The sequence below is a fragment of the Lonchura striata genome, chromosome 5, assembly GCF_046129695.1.
Source record: "Lonchura striata isolate bLonStr1 chromosome 5, bLonStr1.mat, whole genome shotgun sequence".
NCBI lineage: Eukaryota > Metazoa > Chordata > Aves > Passeriformes > Estrildidae > Lonchura > Lonchura striata.
Genome location: NC_134607.1, coordinates 42,105,317 through 42,127,049, shown reverse-complemented (window position 1 = coordinate 42,127,049; position 21,733 = coordinate 42,105,317). Strand labels below are relative to the sequence as shown.

General features: G+C 36.4%; 1 protein-coding gene across 3 annotated transcripts in view; it reads right to left on the bottom strand.

Annotated features, from left to right (window-relative positions):
- Positions 1-21,733, bottom strand: part of USP15 (ubiquitin specific peptidase 15) — a 61,489-nt gene that overhangs the window by 14,734 nt on the left and 25,022 nt on the right. For all 3 annotated transcript variants that reach the window (XM_021547421.3, XM_077783490.1, XM_077783489.1), the window contains 2 exons: positions 11,723-11,806; positions 5,305-5,449 (listed from right to left, as the gene is read on the bottom strand). In XM_021547421.3, coding sequence (XP_021403096.1) covers positions 5,305-5,449; positions 11,723-11,806 — 229 coding nt within the window. The remainder of the gene's footprint in view (positions 1-5,304; positions 5,450-11,722; positions 11,807-21,733) is intronic.

Below are 21,733 nucleotides of genomic sequence, written 5' to 3'. Positions count from 1 at the left end.
AGAAGATCCAAGACCTAGGAAAAAAACTGATTTACTTTACACCTACTTGTGTCTATCCTACTTTTGTCTGTATACCATCAAATATGGCAAAAAGCACTTAGTTAACACTCTCCTTAATCCAAACTCCACAGCCTATGGCAACTAAAACAGAACAGTAAAAATTTAATAATTTCAGGTATTGGTGAAATATGCCATCTTTTGTCTAGATAAACTCACAGCCATAAGTAACATAAGAGTGAATGATTCAGCTTTCTGAAGAAAAAACCTTCTGAAATACCCACTGCAAAGCTTCTTCAGAAGTCAGATGCATATAATCACACTGATGGAAAAAATGCATAAAAATAAAAATCTTGAAAAAAATGAATGTTTTTAGTGAAAAGATTTACTTTTTTTCTTCTCATATTTTTTAATCACAAAATGAAAATTTAGGAACTCTCACATTTTTACTGTAAAAGAAATTAAAAAAACCCCAAACACTTCCATAGAGCTGTAATCTGTAATATCCCACCAGAATAGGAAAGTAATAATTGGGAAATATCCACAGGTGGCAGCACAACAATGCTTCATGAGACTCATTTTTTTCTAATTTATTTTCAGCTTAGAATATAGCTATATACCTAAGTGAATGTGAATGAAACATATGCTTGCCAAATACTTTTTTTAATATGGGTTCAAGTATTCATAAGAATATCTATTTAATAAAATCTACATATTCCCTTTTTTCTTTCCTGTTTTATTTCAAGTTCAGATCTGCAAAAGCAGACATTTAGGCCAAATTAGAAAAAAAATCAAGCTGTAGGTGTTTACACTGAAATAACATAAATACATGGAATTCTCCCTTGAAAAGAATCTGAAAAGAACTGTACAAAAGTTCCAGTACAACCAAATAAGAATACTGAATTATTGTTTTTTTTTAAATTAAGGAATAGTGGTAAGAGAACAGCACTTGTGAGATATACAATGGTATTTTAACCTTCTTGGCCTTACTCTCATTCAGCTTGCAGCTGTCTGTAATCCCACAGAGGATCTTACCTATCTCTTCATCATCTGTCCTCCAGTTGTCCTGAGCTTCTTAACACTTAAAACCCAACTTGGAAGGGCAAAGGTCTCCACAATAATCACTCAAAAGGATAAAGGGGCAAGTCTAACCTGTAAATTGAAGAACTACTAAAGAACTTCCAACAAAATTTAAGACATTGCCAGGATGTTCACATTTCTACCAAGAATGTTTACAGGGCAAGAACATTCACACAAATTTGTCAGACTCAGGAGACAAAGCTGTGTGAAGGAATGGTCCCTCTTTGTCAAGGAACATTGATAGCAGCTCTGATGCAAATCATCTTCACTGTACATGAGACAAGATCAAAGGGAAGCTGGGTGAGAAACGCAGTGCCTTGTGAAGCAGAAATGGGTCCTACGTGAACACTCAAGGGGCCTGAATGTTCCTGGGAAAGCACAGAGATCTGAGAGAAGATCTGGCAATCAGCTGGAAAATGGATCAACTGAACTCTGCTTCGGTTGAAGGAAGCTACAGTGATCACACCCAGCAGGAATGGAATGGAAGTGATCGAAGCAGAGCATTCAGTACATTCATGGAATTGAAACTATTTCAGAGTCCAGTACTCTACGGTAAACTATTTTATTTAAAGAAAACAGATTTATCCTGAAAACCAGCCCTGTGTTAGCACAATTGTACACCTTAGGAGGATAGGTAAGATAAAGCAGCTGACCAGAGCAGATTGGAGAATCACAAAATAGAGGAGGATTAGAAGGCATTACTGCAGATTCGCTGGTCCAACCCACTTGCTCAAAGATAGGTCACCTAGAGCAGGTTGCTTAGTACTTCGTTCAGTTAGGTTCTAAGCACCTTCAAGGATGGAGGCTTCACTGTTTCCCTGAAAACCATATTTCACTGCTTGATAAACCCCATTTTAGAACAAAGTTGCCTATATTTAGGAATTGTATATGCCTTAGTTTGTGGTCATTGCCTCTTTTTCTTTCAGTGAGCACCACTGAGGAACATTTGGCTTAGTTTTCTTTACTTTTCTTACCAGGTACCTCCAAAAATAGTAAAATCATTCTGGAGTTTTTTCTTCTCCAGGCTAAATGGTCCCAGCTCTCTGGCTCTCCATACAGGTCAGATGCTGCAATCCTTGATCACCTGTGTGGTCTCTCACCAGACTTGCTCCCTTAAAATCTCTGGGGAGTCCAGAAGTGAACTCAACTTGGGGGGTGTCTCTCCAGTGCTGAGTGGAAGGAAAAGATCACCTCTTTCAGCCTACTGGCAATACTTTTCTTTGTGCAGTCCAGGATGCTGTTGTCTGCCTTGGCCACAGGAACACACTGCTGGCTTTTTGTTCAGCTTTTTGTCCAGCAGGATCCTGGGTGCTTCTCTGCCAAGCTGCTTTCCATCCAGCCACTGACACCCTACTGCAGTGTGTACTAGTTCCTGGGGTTATTACCCCCAGGGCACAGGATTTTGCATTTCCTGTGACTGAACTTCATGAGGTCCAGCCTGCTGAGGTCACTCTGAATGGCAGCACAGCCATCTGGTATAGCAGTTCCTCATCACAGATTTGTGTGATCTCTCATCTTGCTGAGGGTGTACTCCATCACCCAGGTAAATGTCTAGAGCAGCCAATATTCCCAAGAAGAATTCCCAATTTTGCCATTCACATACTATTTGAGCCTAACTTTTCATTGCTTTCAACACTAAGACAGATCAAAACATGTTCAGAGTGCTCTGGCTATAGGCATTACAGCCAAAATAATCCAATGTTACTTTGATAAAACATTAAATTAATAGCAAATTAGCAAAATGAAATGCATGCTTTCTGTGTGACTGAGAAAAGATGCAAGTGGTGGCAAGACGAAAACTGCAGCCTGTGAGACCTCAGTGTGTTAAGAACACATCATACTTCCGCTAAAAAGCACTTCCATGGATTTCCTAGACAACATTAAACTCTGAACAGTACTTTCTTTGAGACATACAGTAGGATAAACTGAAAGATACATTTCCTTGCTAAGAAAGCCACTAAACAATGCATTTGAAAAAACACACCTTCAAGGACACAAAGGTACCATGCCAAACTAAAAGCTACACTGCTCAATAAACCTCTCATTTTCTTACCCACAGCACTGTCGTGGTAGCCAGCAAACGTGTATTTATTTAGTAGTTACACTACAGTTTCTCAGGAACTTATTTGAAAACTTAATTCTCTAAAAGTAACTGAAAAGCAATGAAGTAAAAGCTGATATAATTTCTAATACAGACCTCAGAATGAAATCCATTTAACACAATGGGATAATGATGTGACATGTAACAAGTTTGTTATGCTGCACAGGACTACTAAAGGCAACAACCCATGCTTAGAATTCTAACTTAAAGGTTACTTTTGAATTACATATATGCAAATCATATAAACCAGTTCAATTAAAGTTTGCATACGTAAATAAAATTATCCTTATTTAACCTGTACAGCTTGATGAACAAGGTAGAATCATAAAAAAACCTTTCTCTATGTAGCAAGAGTATTATTTGAATTCAACTTCTAAAACATAATTCTGGTTGACGCACTAGACAAAAACACACGCTGTTTTTTCCAACAGCAATTCGGTAATCAAGAGAGGTTACGTGTAGCACTTTTAATTAGAACAGACGCTGCAAAATGCATGTCCTTCCCCCTTTCAGTTAAGCCATCTTTCAGGTAGCATGCTAAAAAATATTTAATTACCTTCTGCACCGTTCAACTGCTCTTCATGGAAACATTTTTTGAAACAAGTTTAATTTTATGGATGCCTTATATCAATAAGTATGGAACAAGCATGGAATTACCCTATATACCACTAACAGGTGGGGGCTGACTTGCTAGAAAGCAGTTTTGCATTATATGACCCAGCAGTCCTTCCTGTGGAAATGTGATCCTGCTGTTATCCCCATGGGGAAGGTATCCAGCTGCAAACTGGGCTGTATTAGCAACTGAGGTCAAAAGGGAGCAAACCTTCCCCTCCATTTGGAACTTGTGAGACTGCTGCAGGAGCACTGTCCTGTTTCGGGCTCCGCAGTGTAAGAAAGAGCACAGAAAGGACACCAACATGGTCAAGGGGCTGAACAACAATATACAAGGAAAAGCAGAGCTGTATGCATTAGTTCAATACAAAGAAGATAAAACTAAGGGGAGAGCTTTTGGCTCTCTGCAACTACCTGTAACATGAAACTACAGAAAAGTAAGGCCAAATAATTCACTGACTGTCATCACAAAGAAGGGACAGAAGTATCTACACATGCTATGACACTCTGGAACATTTTTTCTTTTGAACAAATTTCAACAAGTTCATACAAATGTACCTGAAGTTCCTTTTTTATTCCATCAGGCTAAAGAACGACTGCAACGTTTGGGTTGTATTTTTGGGTTTTCTTTCATTTTACTCAAAGAAATCAGAACCATAAGCCAAGAACTCTTGTAATGACCAAGGAGTAAAGGAAGATAACTCTGTAGCATGCTTGGTTAAGATCTAATATTTTCATACTCAGCAGGAAAATATGTGAACAAGAACTTAAAATACACATCACAGTTTTGTGACAGAAGACTGCTCCAATGACAGGAAAGGCGAGTCTAAATATAACCAAACAGAGTTTGGTAGTTCTTGAGAACTAAACATAACCAAACAAAACTCCTAGTTCTGACTGTTAATTATTCTAGAACTGCAGCTTCCATTTAAAATTAGAACACTAAGGCTTCATCTTGGTAGAGTAATAGTAGATATACTAGTATTTCTCTTGCATTCATAGAAAAGAACAAGCTAACACATTCCTGTAAAATACCTCATCCATGAAATAGCTATTCTGAGAGGAAAGGTCAAAGGAAAATATTTTCCAAGGTTTCTGCATGTTAACCTGCACATTAGAAGTACATAACGAGTCAGAAATAAAGGCCCAGTAATCTATCAGTCATCTACTTTTTGACACTTTTTTCAGTGCTGCAATTGGTATCTAAGTGCATTTCAAAAGGAAAAGGCAGTTTTTGTAACATATATGAATGGCAATTATCACAAAAAGCAAAGAATCCCACTTCAAGAGTTCACTCGTATAACACTGGTCAAACCTCTTTCTGACATTGATCATTATGAATGCAGCTATGTAAATCAACTTTTAAAGTATACCAATAGATATATTATTTCTACGCTTTTAATCCTATCCTGCTACTTATCAGATCTCTTAACATAAGTTTTGAAAATTACAAAATAAAACAAGAGAATATTTTCAAGTAATAACACCAGATGATTTTATTTTAAAGTACATACCTGAATTGCTGAATTCATGAAACATGTATTCCCCAAGTTACTCAGGCCACACAGGCCTGGCTGCTCATTATGTCTTCCTGGCTCTGAATAATCATAATTCTTATAAGCAGTATATGATGGGAGACAATAGTTTGAATTTTTCACACTGTAAGAAAACAAGACATCTTTCACAATCCAAACATGTACTCTATAGTACTTTAAAGCATACAAGTACTTTATAGGCTTAAATTATTAAGAACGTTAAACTAACTTTTGCGAACAAGTAAAGATTTAAAACACTTAACTTTAATGTAATAGCATTAATGTCAATTTAAAAGTCACCTGTGCAAACAACCAAAATCAAATGTACTGCAGTAACTGCAATTATTACATCCCTACCCCTTTTTTATAGGAGCAGCTTCACAGCTTACTCTATTCTTCATTGCTCCATCATATTTAAAACACTCAGACTTTAGACACCACCAGCAGCAATCAATCATTTACGTTTCTTTTGCATCCTGCTACTGCAAGAGTGAGGTCGGTGGGAATGGGAATGCAGAGTTACAGGTGAAAGCTGAGATTTCCAAGGCCACTGTGGCATAGCTGCCTCACTGCATCAGACAGTCTATTTATAGCTTCCCTGCTAGGACAGCACAATCCAGCATGCAAATGCAGAAAAGCCTTGAGAGGTAAAGGAATGCGCAAAATGCCTTGCAACAACTTCTATATAAATCTATGCTGCATTTGTTTGCAGATAGAAGGAACTGTAGAAGACTGAAATAGGTAAAACGATGATATTAAACCAATTTGTTTCCAGATGAAATACAAAAGTGTCAAATACAAACTAACCATCAAAACAGTAAAGTGAGAATACCTGAGAACACTAAAAAAAGCAAAGAGAATGTTTTGTAATATGTAAGAAAAAAACCAAGAAACCACAACCGCTTTAACCATTTTAGGCACTGATCAAAATGAAATCTGTGTGACTGCAGCTTTAGCTAAAGTTCATTCACATTAGAAGCAAGATGAAAAATATTTTAAAGTCAAATGCTAAGAATGAAGGAAAAATATGCAGTGCAAAGAGTCAATCCTAGTAAAAAACTGAGTTCTGGAATTGCAAAAGTCTGAGGATTCAAGTGCCCAAATGTTACACTCCAGCCATTACTCCTGAACACTATCAAGCTCTTTACTGGATTCCAATAGTCTCCTCAGTGCACAGTTACTCACATTTCATAAAAAACTGATGGATTTAAATTACCAAAAATTTGAAACAGAAAGGGATGGAAATTTCTCCCTCTTTCAACGATCTTAGAAATTTGTGTAGTTTATACCTCCAGTGTCCATAAAGCTGCTGTTATCAAACTTTTACATCTGCTCATCTCTTTTTAATAGCTGACTCTCCCATTAGTCCTTCCCTTTTCTATACATATCCATTTTCTCTGGTCTCTGGCTTGCCCCCGAAGTAGCTAAGAGGTATTGTCATTCTCAATTTAAAAAACGCTATAAAGTTAGTGTCCACCCATGTATGAGAGATCCCCAGGAAAAATTACCTTCCATCTCCCAGTTACAGCCAAGTTACTACAGTGAACTCCAATTACCTTAGGGTAGTAAGCCCTAGTTCTCCAGGAATCAAACCCACTAGCTTGCACTGGTGCTAATGCAAGCCCCACAGTACAACCAACCCAACAGTGCACAGCAGTAACAGAAATGCACACACACAGGGTACACAACAAGCTTCTACTTTCAGCCTCGCTTACTTCCTACTGCTGTCCTGACCTGACTTACAGATAACATTTTTCACATGCTTAACAAAAAAAAATCTATTTGAAATTTAGATGCAGAGATAATGAACAAATTGAATATAATTCCTCTGGAGATTTGCATTTTTATTTCCTTCTCTGCAGCCTTCTCCCCTTCACAAATTGCCAACTTTGGAGGGACAAAGTTTAGAAAGCCAACTGGTATTTTGTGGTTGTAGCTTATTCATGTGAAAGATTTTCTCAAATTAACTGAGTACCATGACAGTAATTTAGTTGAAGATAATTGCAGTGCAGATAGATGCAGTGTGTATTTACTCTAAGGGACAGTCAGTTTACTTCTCAAAAGGGAAAGATATTTCAGAGCTGTTTTATCTTCTGTACTGGCCCACAGAAATATATTTAATGGGTTAAGAGATTAAGATTACCACTCCTCCTGTGAGTCAGGTCTATTAATAAATTTTTCTTTCTTGGTTCTATGATATTTTATCAAAATGTATCTTACTAAACACTGCCTACTGTTTCCAGGATACTAGGAGATGTCTCTTTACAGCTCCATCAATCTGCAAACTGTTTTGTTTTGGAAAAATTATTTTTATATAAATTATGTTGTTGCTCTGCTTTTTATGCTTTTGAGCTGGATGAAAAAGAAATTATTATTAACAGTCAATAATAAGTAGCTAACAATGGAAAGCAAGATGCAAGGTAAGTCTACATTAGTTTAATTCAAACAGAAATATCCTATAAAAAGTAATTTGTGATAACTGCATGTCCCCAAGCCTCCAGCTGCTTTTCCTGAAAAACTTTCCTACCTTGAATGAAGGAACAATGCAGGGAAAAGCAGAGGGTTAGTATGAGGATAAGCCAGTCAAGTAAGAGCAGTAACAGAAAGAAATCACTAATAGTTCTTGGAAAAAACTGCTTCGCAAAAGTAAAGCAAGATTTGAAAACATGAAACCATCTTCAGACCCTTGAACAGAGCTCTTGAAATGGCAAAAATGGTAAAAGGAGGTTTCCAAATGAGATTTTACTACCTGTACATCTATAAATTTTGAATCGCATGTGCTAGATCTGAAATGACTTGTTTGTACCTTCTATATGTGCCTTTAGACATTAAAGAAGCTTTCAAATGGTGATGATGAACTCAGAGCACTCGTACAATTAGAGCTCTGCAAAGCATGGATTTTGAACAGAGAAGACTGGAAAAGCATCACTGGATTTGGAAAAGACATAATTTGACAGTGGAATGCCATGTACCAACAGGTACATATATAAAGGAATTTGAGTTGCAATAATGAACCCAGAAATTAAAAGTTTGTAAGACTTATTGAACTCTAATATTTCAACCATTTTAATGCACTGCCAATGTGCAATGTGAAATTTTTGTGATCAGCCCCTTTAAGAAACCTATTATCAGGTTTCATCAGATTTTAGAGATACCTGAAGCAGGAGGAGAGGCCCATGTCACTACATAAAAATTACTATCTTTATTTTTTGTTCTTTATCATTGTCTGGAGAGCAGAAGACAACATTATAAAATATTTAAATTGCCTTTGTCATAATATTTGGTTATGTGTCAGGTACAACATGAAGAAACCATTTCTAGAGGTAATGTAATGTAATAAACACTTATATTTCTTAGAATAAGCATATTGAAATATATCAAGCATATGAATAAAGCTGCCAGCTATCCATCTTGACAGGCTGACACTACTAAATGATGCAAACAAGTCATTTTAGGAGCCTAAAGCAATGGTTACAAATGAAGGAAACAGAACAACTTCTCACTTAATTTCCCAAGCAAAATCCCCATTCAGGTGTTTTTAATCTCCATCCCACATAATTTAAAAAACACTGTATATGATATGTATTGCTTTATTAACAGCAATAAACAGAAATTCCAGTAAGACCTAAAAGATGTATGTCTCTCCCTGCTCTTCTGAATCCACTAACACATATTATGCTAACCCTCCTGCGTTATTCTTTCAATAACATCACTGGTAAAGGCAAAAGAATATTAATGGTCAATTATTTGGAATCCTCCATTCCATCAAAGGCAAACTCACATTTACAGAAATGAAGGCTTCAACTGGATAAAATTTGCAGAAGTTATTTCTCATATCTAATGTATAACTACTTCAACACAAAATGAATTATCTACCAAGCTGAGGCTTACTCTTACACAGAATGAATATCTCCTGGATTAGAAAAACATTACAGAAATGTGTACCATACAAAGAACCTGATTATTCCACATTTTTAACATAATTTGTATTCTATAGGTGAGCTCAAGGAATTGCAAAAGCAGGCTTGCAATGACTAGGATTTATGACCATTAATACACACAACCTGTTGTTTGATTTTTCTGCCTTATAAATCATATTTGTCAGCTAAAATGATCTTCAAAACAAATGCTGGTATCTCCTTTAGAGTCACAGCATCTCATGCCCAGATTGAGATACCAACAGATCCTAGAAAGCCACAAATGTATAATTTCACTAATATACTAAGGACAATGTGCAATATAATATAATATAAATAAGGCAGAAGCATAAGCATGGAAAAAAATTCCAGACCAAGCTGACATTTAGTAGTTAACTAAGAAAATAACAAAGATGGTATTAATTAATGAAAAAGAAGTATTTTCTTAGACAAGGAATTATTTGCAAGAAGAGCAGAACATTCTTAATGTAAAGTTATATAATCAAATTAAATATGAGACATATATTTCCATTTACTATTTAAAGCCAAAAATTCTTAATGCAAAAGTATGTACTTTAAAGTACAAAGTGTATAATGCATATGATTTCATCACTGAACAAAGACTCTGAGATAAGTGCTACTAAAGATTCATCTGCACTACATCTTAAATTATTAATTTGTAATTTATAAAAGATTTTAAAGTCATCATAATTGGATTACTGCATTGTAAGGAAAACCATATACTTCTGCACTGAATATCTGTCTCACATAACATCCAGATGTGCTATGTTTTGATATAAAAGAGAAAAATGACTGGTATTTCATAATAGTACAGAGCACATGTATACCTATTAACTGATTTACAAATGCTTAAATTATAGTTAAATCACTTAAAAAGACCAATTCCTTACCAAATCTGAAATTTATATGACTTCCTTTTAAAAACATATTTCTTTTGAAAATTTTAACTTGCAAAATAACAACAAACAAACACACACCTCCAAACCCCATAATTTTTCCTTATGTTCTGAAAGCTCACATTTTGGCTCCAAAATAAACCAAGAAATAAAATCAAGTAAATCACATGAACAAACTATCTTTAAAAGCTGCAACAGCTGACAACAAGTTTCGTATGTGCCTCTATATTCCCAGGAAGAAGCTAATGTTAAAAAAAAGAAAATAATAAAGCCTTGATGGCTTGATTTAAAATCACAGCTCCCTAAAAAAAAGGTCACTGTTAAGTGTTTGGTTTGGCAATACCACTGCCTTTTGCTTAAACACCAGAAGAAGAAATTAGTTTTCAGCTGGAGGCTCAGCTCTGGTCAAGTAACATTTTGCACAGTCATATACACAATACTCCTCTTATTTACTACACATTCACACACAGAGTACAAAAGACTGCAGTTAATTACATAGATTTCAACTGTGAGAGTTGGGACTACTCACAATTGGTAGAAGCACAAGTGACACTTCACCTCTTAGGAAAAATCACTTCTGATAAGTTCAGAATTTAACTGGAAGATATTGTATATTTAATGTTTATGTCACTTTTTAAATATTTAACATCTTCAAATGTGATCACAATGTTTAGAATTAATATGTTTAGAACATCTTTAGAAAAATACTAAAAATTTGAATGAACTGAAAGAATAAGGATCTTCAACTCCCCCAGCTTGCATTAAAGATGAGTGCCCTCTGGTTTCAAGCACTTGAAAGATGCTCTGTTATCTGCTAAAGTGAAATAATTCCATATTTTTCTATATTGACCAACTTTTTTTACAGTTGTATACAATAACAAAACCAAAAAAATTACACAAAAAGTTGGCCAATGCAATAGGAAAGCTCTTCATATTATTTATTTTTAAAACTTCTAATTCAGAATATAAAGGAGAAAGTATGTAAAAGTGACAAGTCTCTTACTAAGCCTTTGTTCACTGTAATAGCCAAGCACAGAGCCTGATCTCTCTCAAGTATTCTAGCACTAAGAAACAGAAGTTAAGCTGATGGCTACATTACAACTAACACAATTACACAATTCAGCTGTCATGATTTGAAATCAAAGTGTAATGTCACATATGCTGCTCTAATACCTTAGGAGCAATAAACAAGTGAAAACCTGATCGCCGTAAGGATAAGTACTTGGTACTTTTCTCGTTGTGCATTTAAATTCAGGCAGGATAATAATAGCAACAATGTATTTTTAGATTATAAACACTAAATGAAGTCTATACCTTTCCTTACAACAGCCAAAATTCTTTTTAGAGTCTTCCCTGATGAAGAGTAAGAGTTACAAACATTTCTGATGTTTTTTCATTTCTTGGTGTCCGCATTACCTACACTATGAAATAGTAACTAATAACAATTCACAAGCCAAATATTGCAAAGCAATTCAAAATCCTTAAGCTAGGAGTTATAAAACATTGAACTTTTTTTATATTACACTGGGGTGATTAAATAATGTTTTAAGGTATATTGCTTACTTTCTGTTGTTCATGTTGTTATAATTATTTGATAGAGATGGAGAGATCTTTGGTAAAGTTGAAAAATTTGATGCACCTGGGGACCTTTAAAAATATGAAAATGATAAATTAGACAAAAATGCTGAGATATTAAAAACTATGAAAGAAAGATAACAAATGAACAAAGCAGATAAATAAATACTTTTTTAGAAGTGGGCAAAGTACTAAAAATACCCAGGACATGCAACCCTCAGAATATGTCTTTTAAAACTTGAAATGTTTCACAGTACTTAAAACTTTTATAACTTGTTGAAGAAACAGAGCTATCAAAAACCAAAAGAAAAGCACTGGCCACTGTGCTAAAAAAATTGCTTTCAGCTTATAGTACAACTGTAGATACTCTGATGTTCTAAAACTTAAAATGCAAAGTTTCTAATGTGAGAATTTTATTAATTTTTCATTTCAAACTAAATGGATGTTGAGATGAAATACAAAAATGATTAAGATAAATGCTTCATGTTAATTTAATAGCATCATGGAACCATTTAGTTAAAATTGTCTCAGTAATATTGTTAGAAAATTTCACTATATTATGCACAGCACTGGACTTTTAAAAATATTTTTTTGCCAAAAGTAGAAGCATTATCACTTATCCTCATGGTTTGGGACTACTTTAAAATACAAGAATACTGTTTATTTTCATCAAAGACTTCTGAATATAACAAATACAATATTTACAACTATCTTGCAGTGTTGTTCTCAAGCAAATCTTACAGGTGTGCAAGGAAAAGACAGCATACTCAAAGGAGTTCATGTAACTTCCTGGTTTTGTGGGCCCAATGTAACTCCAACTGAATTGGAGTTCTGGCTGTCATTGATAAACTTCAAAGTACACATTGCTGTATTAAGAGAAGAACTTCTTCATGCTCAGGACTTTTTAAGCACCTTACAAGAACTAAACTTGGTAAGGAAATAAACATTTTTACACTGGGAATTTTCCCAAGTATCTTTTCACATTTATTTTCAACTTTCTATTAATATACTTTTCCAAAAGAAAAGTTGCCGGGGAAGGGGCAACCTCTATCCACAAAATTCACACCAATTTGATGCCAGAGCTAGCAAGAGTTGATCCCAGAGCCTGGAAAAGTTTCAGAGGTCAGGAGTAATGAACATGAAGCACAGCACAAAAGAATTCCAGCCACTGCAGCCAGCACCTCAGCTTTGTTGAGGGCCCCACTTAAATGCCTCCATGCAAACACACAAGAATGGGCAAAACACAAAAGGAGCTGTAGATGTACATATGCCTGTGAGGGGTAAGATCCTATAGCCATCACTGGCAAAATGGTGGGATGGCTACTATTCCTGGAGTGTTGTAATGAAAAGATATAGACTCTTTAGGAAGGACAGGCAGAGGAACCTCTTGGGAGCTCCTCTTAGGGATCCACAATCCTTTACATATATTCCTTATATGTAAGGCATAAAGGGTGGGCAGGGACAGACAAGATTATAGTGGGGGTCTGCTATGGGCCATCCAGCCAGGAAGACTGAGGAGGTGACTGGGGACAGCCAACATACTGTAAACTAAGGGCAAATATCGTCAGACAAATTTAGTGGCTTTCTAAAACCAAATAAACAAGTGGATGAGGGAACACTGACATCATCAGCCTGGACTTCTGCAAAGCATTAGACACTGTCTCTAAGCTGGAGAGACATAGATTTGACAGATGGACCACTTGATGGATAAGGAACTAGCTGGATGGTTGCACTCAAGGAGTTGTGGTCAACGACTCGGTGTCCAAGTGGAAACCAGTGATGCTCCTCACAAACCGCTACTGGGACTAGTGCTGCTTAGCAGTGATGTGGACTGAGGGATTAGTGCATGCTCATCAAGTTTGCTGTTAAGACCAAGCTGTATTGTGTGGTTGGCATTCTGGAGGGAATGGATGCCATCCAAAGGGACCAGGCTTGAGAGATGCGCTGATGCAAATTCCACGAGTTTGACTTGACAAATGTAAGGTCTTGCACTTGGGTCAGGGCAATCCCAACCACAAGTACAGGCAGCACAAAGAATGAGTTGAGAGCAGCCCTGAAGAGAAAGAACTGGGTATGTTGGTGGATGAGAAGCCCAACATAGCCCAGCAATGTGAGCACAGAAAGCTAACTATATCCTGGGCTACATCAAAAGCAGTGGAGCCAGCAGGGCGAGGGAGGTGATTCTCTCCCTCTGCTTTGCTCTTGTGACACCCCCCTGGAGTGAGGTGTTCATGTCTGGGGCCACCAGCATAAGAACATGAACTTGTTGAAGTGAGTCCAGGGCAGGCCACAAGATGATCAGAGGTCTGGAGCACTTATCTTATGAGGACTTTGGGATTGAGAGATTTGGGGCTATTCAGCTTGGGTAAGAGAAGGCTCTGGGGAAAATTTAGAGCAGCCTTTCAGTTCCTAAAGTGGGCTACAAAAGCTGGAGAGGGACTTTATTCAGAAGGGCATGTAGTCATTGGACTAAGGGGGAGTGACTTTAAACTGAAAGAGAGTAGGTTTGGATTAGACATTAGGAAGAAATTCTTCTCTGTGAGGGTGGTAAGGCACGGGAATAGGCTAGACAGAGAAACTGGATGGCCCATCCCTGTAAGTGTTTGAGGTCAGGTTAGATGGGGCTCTGAGCAACTCAGTCCAGTTGAAGGAGCCTCTGCCCATGGCAGGGAGAAGAAATTAGATCAGACTTTAAAGGTCCCTTCCAACCTAAACCATTCTATGTATCACCATATGAAGAACATGTTAGTTAATTTTTCAAGTATTCTGATCAACATTCACAAAGCTTTCCTGTAATTTCCTTTATCAATCTAAATCCTTCTCTTTGATATTGTCTTCAAAGAAGTTTACTTCTTTACGGACTGTCCACAGAAGATACCTAACTGAAGTCAATTTAACCCCATTTAAATCCAGAACAATAGTTAAATGATGACGTTCAAACATGTATTTATTTCAGAAGAAGCTATTTGATTTGAGTAATTTTGAACTGAAATTGAACATTTCAAGAAAAATCTGAAGCTCTTATATAATTTAAACCAAATTCAAATGCAATATAGTTTTAAATTTTAAAACTCAATGTATAATTGCTATATATAAAAACAAAAAGAAACCAGTCAGCCAGTTAAGGTCTACTAAATCAGTAAATGGCTTGCTTCTCAAATGCAGGAGAAGAGTAAACCAAGTTCTCAGCATAGCTACAACAGCAGCAGAAACTAACAGGTAATTTTAAAAAGTAACTTTTTAATGATGTAACAAACAACCCCCACAAAAAATATTTATTATAATTTAGCATCTTAACAGCAAAAGACAGGTTAATAAAACCCACTTTGCAGTAGTATGCCAAAATAACATGGTAACTCACATTAGATACTCACTTGCACACATACTTTATTAACCGTATGGTTAAACTGCACTAGAACTCCCCTAGGGACCAACAGCAAGGAGATAAATAAGGACATCAGCAAAAACAACTGCAGCTAGAAGAGTTTTTTTACCTCTGGGGGCACCCAGACTGACTGGATCAAGATAAAGGAAGGCAGATAAGACTTTTCTGGATAAGCCATACACAGACCCCAGTACTTACAGGGGATCTGCTGGTGAGACAACATAGCAGGCCGAAAAAATGCAGGAAGGCTCTGGAATGAAATAAGGACAACTATCTGATGCAGGTGACTGAGGAGGTAATAAGGAGAGCTTCTCAGATGTATCTGATACTTAAAACCAAGGAGGAAGAACTAGTTGGGAATGTGAAGGCTGGGGCCTTGGCCAAAATGACCTCAAGGTGGTGAAATTTGAGATCCAGAGGGAGCGCATGGCAGAAAACAGGAAAACAGCTCTGGATTACTGCAGAGGAGACTTTAGCCTTTATAGGGATCTGCTTGGAAAAGTGGCATGGGATACAACCCTGGAGAGAAGAGGGGCCCCCAAGAGAGCTGGATGATATTCAGAGAATCATTTAGGCTGGAAAAGACCTTTAAGATCATTAAGTTCTCTTACGCTCAATAATGGTCCATCCAGAGAAGTAAAAAATTAACTAAAGGCAGCAGGAAGCCTGACTGGATGAATAAGGAGCTTCTGACCCAAATAGGATGTGAAGAGAAAGTGTCTGAGTGAAAGCAGTAGTAGATATCGTGCTTAACCAGCCTGACAGTAATCTCTTCACAGAAGGCTATCTTGGCAGATGATGGGGAAGCAATGGGTGTGGTTTATCTCAATTTCCTCAAGTCTTTTGACAGTGTCTCCTGCAACACCCTCAGAGTCAAGCAGATGAAACATGGGTTATGTAAGTGTACAGTGAGATGGATGGAAAAGCATTCAATCCTACTCCTGGAGGGGCAGGTGACAAGTGGAAAGCAGCTTGGCAGGGAACCACCTGGGGTCCTCCTGGATAAAAAGCTGGACATGAGCCAGCAGTGTGTCCTTGGGCCAACGTGCTACGCTGGGAAAAGCACTGTCAGCAGGTCAAGGAAGGTGATTCTTCTCCTTCCCTCAGAACTGGCTACAGACACCTGGAGTGCTGGGTTCACTTCTGGGTTCCTGAATACCAGAAAGACAGGGATATTCTGGAGCAAGACTCGTGAGACACCATGAAGGTGCAGCATTTGTACCTATGTGAAGAAGCTGAGAGAGCTGAAACCATTCAGCTTGAAGAAAAGACTCCAGAATGATCTTACCATTTGTATAAAGACCCAGTGGGAGGGAATGAAGAAGATGGAGCAAGAACCTTCTCAGTGGTGCCCCCTGAAAGGACAAAAGTCTATGGGTATAAAACAAAATAAATAAAATTCCATCAGGATAGAGAATATGCCTGGATATGGTCCTAGGCAATCTGCTACAGCTTCCCATGCCTAAGTAGGGGAACTAAGTCATACTATCTCAAGAGGTCCTTCCATTATCAAGGACTCCCTTAAAGCTGTAGCTCTGATTGGCCTAACATACAATTTTATAGCAAGCCTTAGTTAGATGATTCTCTTTTTACAAACCCTAATTAATTTAGCTAATCACACTTCTTTGGGGAATATGCAGTAAAAAAAAGTTGATATTTTAACATTCATCAATCAAAAAAATTAATGTTGAGGACATGCATTTGTTTAGAGTTTTTCAATCCTCCATTAATTCATATTTAGTGAATATGTTTGTTAAATTAACTTGGAAATGTCTGTTGAACATCGCCAATGTTTGATGTTTACCCACAGGAGCTCAGACACATGGTTATCTCAATATTTATCAGCAAATGGCAGTCTAGCTTTTGGCTGACAAACAAGATGACAGCTCTTGCTTATACAATTTAATACATCACAGTAAGTCCCCAGTTAGCTCTATACACCAGAATTCTTTCTTATAGAAAAGTCAGTAGAAAAGCACATCTGTCTGCATAACAACTGCTCAGGGAAAAAAAACCCAACACATTTCTTTCCTTTGAAGATTCATCAATATATTTTCATAAAAAAGTTGGATAAATATTAATATTTTAAATATTAAATATTTTTAAAAGGACTGCTAAACATCTTTTATCCTTCTGTTCCCTCCTCTTAACAAACATTATGGGGCCCAGCCCAGTAAAAGAAAAGAATCAAGAAAGGGCCTTTAATGCTTTTCCAAGATAAAAAGGCGCACAGTTTGAACAAGAAAAAAATCTGAAAAAAATAGTAAGAAAACATTCATTATTACAAGGAGAAAAAGAACTAAGCTATGAATGGGTGCAGTCTCACCTTTCTGTAAGTCAAAAAATGCCCCAACTACCAACAACATATTCCCTTTCACACATGAAAATTGTTTTAAAGTTAACAGGTCATCAGTAAATTATGCTAAGTGGCCAGCTATTAGATTAGGATGACTTATTCCACAGTGATATCTAAATAAAAGAAGTATCAGAATGAAATCCATTACTTTTAATATACACACAGAGATATAGACTGACAAGTAATTAAAAAATCTTAGTTTTTTACTATATAGAAAGTACACTTAAAGAATAGGATGGATCAGTAGATTTAAAATGTTTTTAAGTTTTCTAGAAAAATCCAGCTACAGCACTTTTTTAAGATTAGGAAGAAATAACCTAGTAGTAGCTTTTTTGTATGCTTCCCTAACTTGCTGTTATATTTGCATATAAACAGGTAGCAACTTAACAGAAAACTAACAGAAACCCTGTCCTGGCTATTCAGTCAGTAATCCATGGAATGTCAAAACTTGAATTCCTTGTTTCTTCTTCTCTTAAGTTTTAAAAACACTGATTGGCTGAAAGGTTTTAAGTGATGTACAGTTTTTCCTGAACATAAGTAACTTGATTTTGTAGTATAGTTCTTCAAGTAACCTGAACCACAATTTTAGATTTTTAAAATTTATATTTATTTTCTAGTTTAAAACAGCATCTTGAAAATAATAATCCATTCAAACAGGATTAGCTATTTTTTCTACATGCAGAATAATTTCCCATATAAGGACACAGATTAAAAAAGTCTGCACAGAGATTTCAAATCTTCATTAAATACTGTGATCAGCATCAACTAAGCTACAAAAACAACTGAGATCTGTACATTTGTGTAAGTTTGTCATGTGCATGACACTGAGGAGAAAGCTACTCACAGACATATTAGTATAACAAAATTTTCTCCAAAAACGATGATTACTACTAAGTAATACCTCTTATGGGAACAGGTATTAAGACATTCCAGAATAAAGAGAAACTTTCATAGAAGTCAACCTCCCAGAGCAAGAAGCATTCTAATAGCTGATATAAACAATCTCTCAGAAAGCAAAAAATCCAACTGTTCCTAAACCTAACCCTGCGAACATTTCCAGAATGTACACCACAATCAGATACTTTCAGACAAAAAACCCAAGATGGGTTTTAAAACCCATTTTACAGCCTTAAAATGTTTTAATGCTTAAAACATTTTAAGCAACATTAAAATATGACACAATAGTAAATATCATTAAATCATGCAGGGCTTTTATAGTGGATACTGCAATTACTTCCAAAATTAAGTAAGCTGAGAAGTTAGAAGAACAGTATGCATAAAACAAATGCAAACACTGGTAAGCTTGAATACAGTCCAGAAATTAATTGCACAGCATGGTCTCTGCTCCTACATGAAAAGGATCGCAAACTTAAAATCACTCCTTTCTAATTTCAGAAGAAGGGAAAATTATGATGATAATAAATCTTTTTTTCTTGTACAAATTCATTATACTCTCAAGGAAAACAGAATTATCATTTTCAAAAGTGCTCCTTCCTGTACTGAACTTAGGTCCCACCTGGCCACTTTCAAAGTTAGTATGCTCTTTTCTTACAGAAGAAAACATGCTCACACATTTAACATACTTCTTATGATAAACTGACAGCAATCATCACCTGTACTAGGAGGAATACAGAAAAATTGCCAGAAGAAGCAATATAAAAATTGCTGTTATGCTTCTGCGAAGAAGAGGTAGAGAAACTATGCAGAACACCTTCCCATCTTACTGTTTCTCATTTTCAATTGTCACAATATAGATTCGGCTGTCTGACAGACCTCAAAAGGCTGGAAAAATGAGCAAACAGGAACCTACTGAAGTCCAGCCAAGGGAAATGTAAAGGTGTGCACCTGGGGAGGAACAATGCCAAGAACCAAGACACTGGGAAGAAGTGGGTGTGTGGGCAGGTGACAAATGGAAAGCAGCTTGGCAGGGAACCACCTGGGGTCCTGCTGGACAAAGAGCTGGGCATGAACCAGCAGTGTGTCCTTGGGCCAACCACCTTGGCCCAGTGTCCTACACTGAGAAAAGCACTGTCAGCAGGTCAAGGAAGGTGATCCTTCTCCTCCACTCAGAACTGGCTACAGACACCTGGAGAGCTGGGTTCCCCAATACCAGAGGGTTCCCCAATACCAGAGAGACAGAGATATCCCGGACCAAGTCCAGTGAGACACCACAAAGGTGATCAAAGATTGCAGCATCTGACCTCTATGGAAAGGCTGAAAGCTGGGACCATTCAGACTGGAGAAGAGAAGGTTCCAAAGCAATTTTATCAAAATATATAAATAACCAGTGGGAGGGAATGAAGAGGATGGAGGAAGACTATTCTAAGGGATTTCCACTGAGAATAGGCAGTAGGTATAAAACTGAAGCACTGGCAATTCTTTGTAGATATAAGGACTTTGTTTGAAAATAGGAGTTATAAAACAATGGAATGCGGTTTCCAGGAAGGCTGTAGAGCCTTCATCCTTGGAAATGCTCAGGACCTATCTGAACACAGTCCCAAGCAACCTGCTCTAGGTGACCTGTCTTTGAGCAAGTGCGTTGGACCAGAGAATCTGCAGAGATGCCTTCCAACTTCAACTATTTGGTGAAACTCTAGAATAGTTTAGCTCATGTTCTGAAATTATCCTGCCTTTTCAAGCTTTATCATCTTTCATGCTTTCCAATATCCTATATTTTGACAATTCTAAATATGGCCTTTTATACATCAGAATTTGTTTACAATTTGTACTCTTCAAAAAGAAGCATTACAAAGAGGTAATTTTAGCACTGAGCCAATGTGTAACCAATGTAGGAATGTATGTGGATATACACTATTTGTGTTGACAAACTAATACTCCTAATGGACATCACACAGAAAACTCCAAAGTGAGTTTAATACTTCTATCCCTTTAAACATTTATTAGGTTGTTAATGGAGTATTAAACAGATGTAAAAACCGGTCCTATTACCTGTCCTGGCCTGTTGATAGCTGCTATTTGAATTCACTAAATTTTGCAAACTTTCCATTATTACGTGTATTTGAATATCAAATTCCCAACTTTCTGATAGCTGCCAAATCTCAAAACCATACCCAACCTCACAGTAATACTATTCATCCTCATTTGCTGATGAGGATGAGCCTCCTATGACACCAGCATTCTGAATGAGCATTTCACTTGCTCCCAGATCAAATATTTTTCCTGGAGATATTCTTCAATTTATGTACTGCTCCTGAATGCTTTCCATAAAATGGAAAAGATGTTTGGCAGAAGATAAGCAGATACCATCACCTGAATATCATTTAACCAAAACTTCCAAAATAATCCATGACATTGAGTTATGTAAGTTCTTTTAACCTTTCAAAGATGCATCTAAATTTTGACTAAGAATTTTAATTTCTACTAGATATTTTTTGAGGTCAGAGATTAAACTTCAAGTTCTTAGCATCCCATTCTTTCTATTGCTCCACATTCTTTAAAGCCTTGTGTTACAACATCTTGATAAGCAAGATTATATTGTTCATACTAATCTTAAATTGAACTCAGACTTCATTAAATAACTTCATAGAAAATAGTGTTCCAAATATAACTGCTTGAGATAAAACACTGAAGATAAAGAAACACTGTCCTTCAAATGATAAGCAATGATACTATAAAAATGCTTTAGAACAGTGAGTTTTAACTACATGTATACATAATCTTAAAAGGAATAAAGAGAACTTAAAAGAACTTAAACTTTTTTATGAAAGATACGATCAAGAACCAGCCAACAAAGGCAAGAAACACACTTAACTATTTGTAAGGCTGACATAATATTAATTAAATGGTTGCAACTGTTCTTCAAAATCAAGAGAAAATTATTTAGATACTGGAAATAACATTAAAAATAGTTAAATGAAGAAAAACACACAAATCTTTCTTTCTATCAACTTGCCATTATCAAGGTGCTGTTGATAATAGCAGTAGGAAAAATAGAAAACAAAACAAACATCATTCTGCATTAACTGATGACAGCCCTACAAAGAATAAAAGCCACATGATGGTAATGTAGGCTGCAATTCAAATAAACTTTGTGGGTAAATATTATGCTCTGGAGACAAAAGGAACAAGTTGTCAATGAAAATATTTACATGTAAGAAAAATACTGATAAAATCTGTGTTGACCTGACAGATACACCGTGCTTTGAAACAGAAATCTAAATAAAATATACTGAGTTTTACAGTTTTCTACTATGGAATTTTTTTCCATTATTAAGTAGGATAATGTATATCATTGGTT